Source organism: Anabas testudineus, chromosome 19, assembly GCF_900324465.2.
Source record: "Anabas testudineus chromosome 19, fAnaTes1.2, whole genome shotgun sequence".
Classification (NCBI taxonomy): Eukaryota; Metazoa; Chordata; class Actinopteri; order Anabantiformes; family Anabantidae; genus Anabas; species Anabas testudineus.
Window position 1 is genome coordinate 13,728,712 of NC_046628.1, and position 9,995 is coordinate 13,738,706.

General features: G+C 41.3%; 2 protein-coding genes across 4 annotated transcripts; both read right to left on the reverse strand.

The window, feature by feature from the left end:
• Positions 1 to 875: 875 nt before the first annotated feature.
• si:dkey-21e13.3 (uncharacterized protein LOC100150043 homolog) lies at positions 876 to 3,520 on the reverse strand. The gene is made up of 5 exons (XM_026351888.1): positions 3,427 to 3,520; positions 2,553 to 2,660; positions 1,745 to 1,867; positions 1,444 to 1,569; positions 876 to 1,348 (listed from the first exon to the last, which is right to left on the reverse strand). Exons 1-5 carry the CDS (start codon positions 3,518 to 3,520, stop codon positions 876 to 878), a joined length of 924 nt encoding a protein of 307 aa, XP_026207673.1.
• A 975-nt stretch (positions 3,521 to 4,495) lies between these two features.
• si:ch73-127m5.2 (uncharacterized protein LOC561202 homolog) lies at positions 4,496 to 8,882 on the reverse strand. Of its 3 annotated transcripts, none has more exons than XM_026351636.1 (5): positions 8,771 to 8,882; positions 6,847 to 7,529; positions 6,246 to 6,446; positions 6,030 to 6,159; positions 4,496 to 5,942 (listed from the first exon to the last, which is right to left on the reverse strand). In XM_026351636.1, the coding sequence occupies exons 2-5, from the start codon at positions 7,238 to 7,240 to the stop codon at positions 5,471 to 5,473; spliced, it is 1,197 nt and encodes a 398-aa protein (XP_026207421.1). In that variant the 5' UTR covers positions 7,241 to 7,529; positions 8,771 to 8,882; the 3' UTR covers positions 4,496 to 5,470. The 3 variants fall into 3 exon arrangements, with proteins under 3 accessions (XP_026207421.1, XP_026207422.1, XP_026207423.1); XM_026351637.1 differs by lacking the exon at positions 8,771 to 8,882 and adding an exon at positions 8,615 to 8,737; XM_026351638.1 differs by lacking the exon at positions 8,771 to 8,882 and adding an exon at positions 8,480 to 8,585.
• Between the last annotated feature and the right edge of the window lie 1,113 nt (positions 8,883 to 9,995).

Below are 9,995 nucleotides of genomic sequence, written 5' to 3' on the forward strand. Positions count from 1 at the left end.
CTTGTCATTTTTAGATTTAGTTCATCTGTATAGGTACTTATCCAAAGTCACAACTGGCTTTATGGCTGTTCAAAGGCTACTCAGGTGTCTATGAAGCACATGCATGCCATCTAGTGTTTATTTCTGGTAGTTCGAACTTTTAAGCTTTTGTGCTACGTGATCTGAGGCAAATGAGACTTTGTAAAGAAACTGGGACTAGGCTGTTCGGTAACACTGGTTTGTGTTCTGCAAGTGTTCCCTCAGATTCCCCAGAGCCTATACCAGTCTGATTCAAGCAGCCACAGAGTTTGCAGGACACATCATTTGTGTGCTCTCAGGTGGTCGTCTTCTGGGGCTCATGTTAACGCAGTGCCCCTGTGGTCTCAGGGAAAGGTTAAAGAAGGTGACCCATGGTGAAGACAATCCAGAGTTAATTAAACACAAATGGGTTTGACAAAAAGAATGAAGGACACGCACACAAAAAGGATTAAATGTCAAGTTATTTATTATTTAAGATATTCAAATAATAAAAGTGCAGAATAAAATTAAACACATAAGCAAACGCAGCATCACAGCATGAATTTTCACCAATTTACAGCATTCTGATTATTCCTGATACAATTAATACAATAATTATTGCAAAAAATACATAAATATTATATGAAATTGTTCCAGTGTCAACTAAAATAGGTCAGTGATGAATTTTACCTGAAGTGAGTGGCTGTACAAGCAATGTGCAATCATGAAAAACTGAAATGAAGGAATGTTTCGTGTCCGGTGTTTTTTAACAATTCCCCCGATTTCTCGGTACATGAATAATTGGTATGATTCTGAAGGTCACTCAGAGTTTTGCCTGCCTCTTAGGTTAAGTCACCATTTTTACAGTGTCTCGGCTGTCAGAGCAAAATGTGAAACATGCGAGTCTTTAGACTTTTGGTTCGAGGAACTTTCTTGGTAGAAAACTTGATCACTTTGTACAGATTTGAACAACTTCCCAAGCTGGAGAACAGGAACCAGCCAGTAGTCCGTTTGCTCCCATGAAGGCTCCAGAAGGAGGATGAGCAGCGCTGGAAAACCTCGATGTTGACTGCATACTGACCTGGTGCCCACTGGGACACACGCAGCAGAGTCACAGAAGAGGCAAAACCACAGGTGTGGGGAGAGACGCCGTAAAACGTCGACTCTCCAGGTCTCACAGGTGCACCTCTCTCCCAGATCATCCCTGCCTCTTCTGCCACTGCCATACCGCTGAGGTTGCACAGGGCCTGCAGGCACACTTCCTCCAGTGCCTCCTCATCTTGAAAGCGAAGCAGGATGGCAACAAGACGTGGCACTGCACCTCGACGCAGTAGCAGTTCCTGCTGCTTAGCTGAAGGAGATGCGAAAACACAGTTACTGTTGTGAGTAACTAGTAATCTTAAGAACATTTTGAGGAGATATTTTTAATTGCTTTCCTCTACTTACGGCTGTCATAAGACATTCTTGAAATAGCCTTTGCAGCATAAAGGAGCAGTTCTTGATCTGAACTTGTCAGCACTGACAGCAAAGCTAGAACCAGTCCTGCGTCCCCAAAACCTTTACGAACCACAGCTGACAGGAAATAGGAAAAGAAAAAAGAAAAACACTATGAACATGAAGTGACAAACAATAAAGACGAGGAATAATATCTGGAAGCACCACAGAAAACCAAATGAACCAGGCATAGCCAATGTAATAAAAATGTACAAATGCATTAGACTGACATAGATTTGTATAATCAGCTTACATTCCTTGGCAAGTTCAGCCACTAGTTTTGCAGTCAGCAAAGTGAGAGGTCCTCTGTGCCTGAGAGACAGGGCCAGGATCGGCAGGATCCCACTGATCACTACCTGCTCAGCAGCACCTTTCTCTGCACATAAAAATAAATCCCACACGGTTCACACCAGTGTCCACAATACTGTCACATATATACTATTTGAAAAAGATTCAATTTTATCACTTTGAGAGGCCAAGACATGGTCGACATCACGCTACATCATGGAGCAGCTGTACTGTGTGTGTCTTTAATGTTTGAGCAGATGGGACTGAACTGAATCCTGTACTGTTTTCCATCTTTACTCCCTGCTTGATCTCTGTGACCCTTCTTTACTTCTTCTGCTTCTCTATCCCCGTCGTGCTAGAAGAGACAAATGCAGCTTAACGTCTACCAGGGATTTACAACTGTCATACACCTGATCCCCTTACAGCTTCCCAAACCTCAGCGCCCTGTCCCTCACCGTCGTGGTTTTGCTTCAGGTTTTATTCTTCGGGATCGGGAGCTGTTACGATACAGCTGCCACGAGAAGTGCAATGCATGCTATCTTAATGTATATGGATATGAAAACATATAAATATGTAAATTTCCTGTGGCAGCAGAGTTATTTGCCTTTTGCAAGTCAAATCACATCAAGTAAAAAACATATTATGACCTTTTTATAGGTTGAAGCCTGATGCTCCCACATCACACATGATATATTTGGGATGTCTAGCTGCAGCTTGAGGGGCAGCGCAGCTCAAAAACAAATACCTCTCAGAAATCAAGTGAATCAACTCACTCCTCTCCTTAATGTTGGTCAAAACTGTGTTCAGATGGGGTTTAAGTTCATCTTCAATCAGTTCCAAACCGAGGACTCTAATGGCACCTAGTGCGTTGTTCAGGTTGTCTGTGGGGGGATAGAAGAAAAACATATTGACTCAAACGGGGCCCAGATAAAATATTACTCATGTTGTATGCTGGGAAAATATGATGGGCAGTACAGTTAGGTGAGGCAGGTGCTCTCAAAATAAGGCACTTCCACGATGTGGCATGAGAGCAAATGTTGATGATGGCAAATAAGAGAATTCAGATCCAGATGCCACCGTCTTTCTCATTTAGATCACAGGTTTTCATTAGTGGAGATGACTTGAATGAAAATGTGTAAAGATGAGCTTCAGCACCGGTCTGGAGGGAAGAAAGAGCTTCATGGACAGATGCCTGCAAGCTGCTGCCCATAACAATTTCACACTGCTGAACGTGCTGGACGGAGCAGATTCACAGTGAGGGGACACTATGAAGTCCAGTTCTCTACTAAGTGGCCCTTAACTTACACAGAGGCAAGAATTATTAGTGTGGTCACATATTTCCAGTCATCACTTCAGCAAACATATGAACATGAACTATGAAAACGTGTGCGTGTGCTGAATTTATATAGTGGATAACCTAAATAACTGACAACTGTGATGTGCACTATAGATATTCACTCTAACTGAGGAGTTTTCTTAAGCTGCAGTGGCCAATACAGAACAAGAAACAGTCCCACGTGTGAATTAAAGCATGAGCGAGACTTAAATAAACATATTGTTTAAGATTTATGACTAAATAAAAGTACTACTGTAGATCCTACAACTACTGACACAACCTACTTCACACTGTGATACCATTCAACTCACCATTTGGTGTGTGAGGTTGCAGTCGACTGGGTCTACGTTTGTCCCTGTGGGAATTCGTATATGTGTATGTGAGGGGAACATTAGGGTGTCCCATTGTGCTCCGTCCTGTCCCCAGTCTTTGGGCAGCTGTTGGCTAAACTTTCTCAGCTTCACGTCATTCAAAATGCACAGCACTTTCTACAGCCATTCTTCTTTTGCCCTCTCTTGCCAGATTTCTTTGTGTCAGCCGTTGGAATCATTAGCTTAGATAAACCTACACTGCATCATACTTTACTCAGACTCCTGCACTCCATACCAATCTTCATCATTGTTCTGTGCAAAATAAAGTTGTCCATTTTTTTCTCCTACACACGTCTGTCTTCCTTGTGCTCCAGCTGGTTCCGTCCCCTCTCAGGGTTAATACAGAGCAAATCCTCACTAAAGCTGTTCACGCTCCCCCCTCCCTGTATGTGTGTGTAAGGTATTAGCACTTGGCTGACTCTGCGGAGTGCTTTCCTACCACCTTAAAATCTCTCTTTCAGCGTCTAGAAATCAAAGCCAAAACAACGCAAACATTAGGCATCAGTTTGTTCTGTATCATTAGATGGCAGCTTTTCAACGATGCAAAATGTTGTGAATGAGTCGTGAGCCATCTTCAACCTGATGTATATGTGGATTTTTACTCCAACGCCCTTCGCTGGCGTGTCACAGGACTTGTGAAAACAAATTTCCTTCCTTTTCTCCTCAGAGTTGTGTAATTAAACAGCTTCAATATTAGGTTAGAGTCACGTACACTAAAAAAAATATAACGATACTAATGCAGTGTAACAAACTGACCGAGCATCAATCACAAGGCAATAACAGAGCTCCAGCAGTTATGAAAATTATATCTTTATATTGAAGTTCAGTAAAACAGACACTTATTCATTGATCTAGTAATGAATCTACAAAATAAATACAACAGGAAAACAGGAGACACTGTAACACCAGCATAAAATATAATGCCTAGAACCTCTGCTGTGATCTGTCATTGGAACAGACGACAGGTTTTCTGGTCGGTTTGTTCACTGAAATGCAGCATGAAAAAATAATGCATGATCCGATTTGCTTAGACACCTAAATACATACAAAATCTGGTGCAGAAATTCACTTAGAGGAATAGTTCAACATCTTGGGAAAAGTGCTTAATCACTTTTTCTCTAGCAGATGTGAAAACTGATACAACTCTCGTATCTGTAACAGCTAGTCTGGCTCTGTGCTAAGGTAACAAATCAATTAGAACACATTAAGCTCACTTATAATTCATGTTAAAAAGTGTACAAAATATAAGTTAAAAATTGTACAGCAGTCATAGTCCTGCACATAACCCCTATAACACAGTTTATTGTACAGGGGACGTGCAGTTTCTTATCCAGATGATTGGATGAGTCTCTGGAGATTCTTAAAATATCGTCAGAACAACGGCGAGTGTTTTTAAATGACCTTTTGGGTTTTTCAAACACTGCAGGTTAATTAACTTTCAGAGAAACCAGTGGTTACCTCTGTGACCTGAATGTATGGCAACAGCTGCCTGAGACGCACAAACTAGGTTGATGCAAAGAGAGCACCATGAGGAGCCTGAGGTGAGTGACGGAGAAAGACGGAGTCCTCCTGAGAGGCAGGGTGACCCCAGCACAGAAAACTAGAGGTCAAAGTGTAGAAGCTGTGGAAGAGGTAGTAGTATCAGTATGTACTAAACTAGCATCAGAATCAAATAGCACAAATCCAACTCTGGTTTCCTCATACTACATTTTTAATCCCAGTCCAACCAGACTTTGTTACAGTTGGACAGAACCAGACCAGCTGTTTCCTCTATTAACAGTTTTATGTTAAGCCAAGCTAAGAAGCTGCTGTCACCAGCTACATACTTTATTTACAATACAAACATAATAATGATAATAATATTCTCATCAAAGTATCAGCAAGAAAGCTAATACGTGTATCTCCCAAAATGACAATCTATTGTCTTTAAGTGGACTCCATGATGTGATATTATACATATAGTAGTTGCTGAGTTCACCACATGTCAAACAGTTCCTGCTGCACTGAGACCGCTGGAAACGGTCTCATATCCCACAGATACCAGGGTGAGAACATTACTTTCCACATGATCTGAATTGCACTGCTCTGCTTGGTTTTCCACAAAGCCAACAGCTCCAGTTTCCTGTCTTGTTTTCTTCCTGGTTTTGCCTCGTCCCTTCCCTTTTGAAATGACTTTCCCTTGCTCTTTGGTCCCTCCAGACACCTTGTGAGGCATCTCGTTGTCCGCCGAGCGGATTTTACGGTGGCGCCTGCGAATGCGTCGCAACGGTTGACCAGAATCAGCTGGGTCTGATGCTGCTGCGCCTGACAGGATGCGGATCTGCTGTTCAATTACCATAATGATCATATCCAGTGCAACATCCAACATTCCCAGGCCGAGGCCATGAGTGACATTGTCAAACGCACCACTGTTTACTGGGTCCTTGAAACATTTTCTCATGTCCTCAAGATGGTTCCTAACACAAAAAAACAAAGTGTTATTACTCATTTCATCTCATCTGTTATAAACTTAAAATAAGGCTTGAAAGCAGGGACACACATACTTAGTTTCAATTATTTTGGACCAGTGTTGAACTGTATTTGTCTCAGGGATGAGCTGCTTAGCCATGTTGCCATAGTCAATATAGTCTTGGGCGAAGTCTTTCATATCGTCACATAAAGCTCTGGTGTCGCCTAAGAACCAAAATGAAAACAAATTTAAGACTCCTGCATTCTTCTCTGCTGTCAAATTATAATATTACTCCACACACGTCTGTCACCTTCAGTGAGTTTGGAGAACGAGGACGATACAGAGGTGGTTGTGCTTGGTGTGAGGCCGAGCACATTAAGTGACTCCTGTAGAGTTTTCTTGCTGGCTGGACCTCTGCTGACCCGAGTGTATGCTGCCAAGGAGCGCAGGGACATCTTCTCTGGGGCCTGGAGACGGCGTTTGATTTCATCATAGGAGATGAGATGCTTCCCTAAAATTAGAGCAAGTCAGAGTGAGATGAGGGGTCATCTCTGCTGGGGTACGGAAGGTTTTCTACAGCATTTTATCAAATCTGAACAGAATTTGATGAATTTGCTTATAAAACCCAAATTGTTTATCATATTTAATGGGGTTTAACTTTCAACAAAACTAACCAAAAAATGACATTCAAGATCACAGGCACTGTCGGTAGCAAATGGTTTAGAGTGGTTCATGGTGAAAGTTTTCATTTCTGTTAAAGTTAAAAAACAAAACGAGTGAAGATAACTGATTCATGCCTGGTATTTTACCCACTTGGAGCCAAAATGGAACTAGTGATTACTGCACAACCCGAAAGCTTTCACAGTTTTCACAGTTCAAAGGTCATTATCTTCAAACAACTGGCCACTTACGAGCCTTAGAGCCTTTCATGTTGGGATCCAGCAGTGATGGCACTTCTGCAAATGGCATCTGGGTGCTGGGCTCTGCGCTTGTGCTTGAGTTTGGTGCTGGGTCCTGACTCTGTGACACATCCTCTGGTTGAACTGGTGCAGAAACCTGTATGTGTGGTTGAATATGAGGCTGTATGGCATGCATTTCCACCTGGTTGGGGTCTAGCAGAGCCTGTCCTTGCATTTGAGGAAGGACTAATGTGTTTTCTGATAAACCCTGTAGGTCCATGCCTGCTTGTGCTACACTGTTAGCTTGCTCTGAGGAAACTTGAAAGATGCCCATTACTGGCTTTACCACAGTGAAAACCATGTTCCCCTGTGCATCCAGACCCACCACCCTAGTAGACTGGTCCATCCCTTTGCTGAAATTGTACCTGTCTAGCTGAGCAGAGGGTTTCCTAAGAAGAGGCTTTAATTATCAGATCAAGTTACCTTGGAGGCCCATGTAGTGTTACAGTATCCCTTTCTCTTTTTTAATGGTTATGGTTAAAGCTGGCCAAACAAAGGGGGAACGCAAACCGACTTTCTCATCAGTCAAGCTAAAACTCCCCACATTGAAGCTGCTGGAACATTTCACTTCTTTGCATAACTGCAATCTTCTAATCGTTCATGTAAACACCATAGTTGAAGGAAGAAGGTCCATTCTGAAAAGAACAAAAAAGGAAAAATCATTGTCAGAGCTGAGGAGTAAATTGATTCTTTTAATTTAAAGTAATGCACCAATATTTATTTGGTGGAAAAGCAAACAGTGGCATTGGGAACCTTTATGACTGCAAACTGAACATAGAGACCGAGGTTGAGGACATGAAGTGACATTAAAACTTATAGTTATGATAAAATTGAATATGGCTGGTATTCATTTTGTGGACTGTTCACTGACACATGGTTGAAAATGGGCCAAACATGAGCTGGTTCACTGCAAAAGCTGACGTCACCGCTACTAATCTCCCCAAAGCTGAAGTTTGTTACACAAATGGCCTACATACATGTACTGTATCTTTGCTTAGAGACTTCTGTCCACATCTTTAGACTGTCTGTAAGTGATAAGATGCAATAATAGAGAGAGAATCAAATATCAGTCCATATCATTAAAGACGTAGGAGAATTTACTTGTTTTGGTTTTATTGTGAAGGTTTGACCTACTTTATATAAAACTAAATTATCAATACAAATTAATCTGCATATTTGAGAATAACATGAGCAAAGAAATTGAATGTGGGATAAAAGGGGACTATTTAGTGGGTTTGATCACCTGCTAGTCCTGTAAATTCAATATCAGACAACAAAACAACAAACAAAACAAAGAGGACGTTACTATGTGAAACGTACATCGTACAAATTATACAACACAAAGTTCTGCACTTCTAATGCAAAACTGAATAAACAATTAAATGGTGTTTGAGGCTCTAGTGACAGCTTTGTGTCAACAATCGGCAACGCTGCCTTTGTGTTTCTCTGAGAAGAACCAGCCGTGGAGTCTGTTCAGGTCGCCACTAAATCACCAAATTCCCACATTAAGTTTGGTGAGACGTTAAGTTGATGTGGGATTCACGTAACGTTAACTTCTTGAGGCGCTTAACTCAGGAAAACTCACGTTTTAACCTCTCCACCAGTTATGGAGGCACATTAAGATCCCAGTCGTTCGCTAATAAAATCACTTTGAAGCTACTAACTCATGTAAATGTGTGTTAAAATCCACTCTGCTAACGCTCCGTGGATCGTTACTAACATCATGGCGGCTTCGGCCCGGTTCCTTTCTCTACAACGGGCCTCACGTCTTTCACAAAGCGGGCAAAAACTGCACCGGACCGTTACGGGTCTGGACGGGACAAACCGAATTTAAGCGCTGACCTGAGATGCAACTAGTGACGGCTGTCCCACTCACCGAATTGCGGTCTGTCTTTCCTAAAAGCACACTGATCCTGGAACGGTCCGCGTCGACGCCACCGACATTTTCCCTCCTTCTCTTCTGTTGCTTCGGCGGGTTGCAAATCAGCTGTACGTCCACTACCGCTCCGCAGACGTAATCCCGCCGCTCATTGGTCGATTAACGCGTCAATCACACAGGCAGCGCTCTGTCATTGGACAAGACTGCTGCCAGTAGAGCAAATGAGGCGGTACTTCCGATTCTGCCTTTCCAAAAACAATGGTCTGAATTAGTTTTTATTTATTTTTTTGTTTACTTTTTTTTAAACTTTCATTTTAAGATGTGTCACCACCAATTAACGTGTTCAGAAATGGGCAAAGTATGGAAGTTTTGTTAAATGGACAACATTGTTTTCTATTTGGCTAAGAGATTTAAATGTGGAGGCAGTGGTCTGCAATGCATTATCTAAGACTGACTGAAACCAGCAGCCCCCTCATATGTGGACTAAAATATATTTGTTTGTTACATTTGCGTTTATTATTTCCTCTGCAGGGGGATGTTCTTAGCAGACTCAAGGACTCAATGGACTGAAATGATAAAATGTTCTGTTAAAATGCCCAAAGCAATTAAAATAAAATAAGTAATTAAGTGAGTAATAGATAGAGGATTACTTAAGCAGTGATTAATCATATCATAAAGTTTTGATATATATATGACATACACATACAAAATAATGAACTGGAAATTTACCAGTGCGTTAGTCCTAGAGTGGTATTAATGATCTGGGAGAAAAGGAAAAAAAGGGTAACTGAACTTCAGAAACAAGACAAAACGAACAGAGTAATCGGGGTTTACAGAATAGTTCTTATAGTCAAATAGTCTAGCCATATTATAAGAAATGAACTACTTTGAGAAAAGGTGCTATAACTGTAGCAATTGTGCACCATCTAGTGGACTTTTTTTTTAAATAAACCACTTCTAAACAGTGGAATAGTCTCGTTCTAGAACCCTGATCTGCATGAGTTGTTCGTCTTTTGTATTTTATTCTATCGTATAAATAAATTTCTGCCCATGGAGGGCATGATCTCCACATTAATAGCACAGTGGCTGCATTCTAAAAAAGTGTGACCGTGTCTAAGATTATTGAAATTTTAAATATGAACTGAAAAAATTCTCATTCCTGCACACCTGCAAATATACACATCTTTGAATTTATTTGTGTACAAATAAAAAAAAATGTACA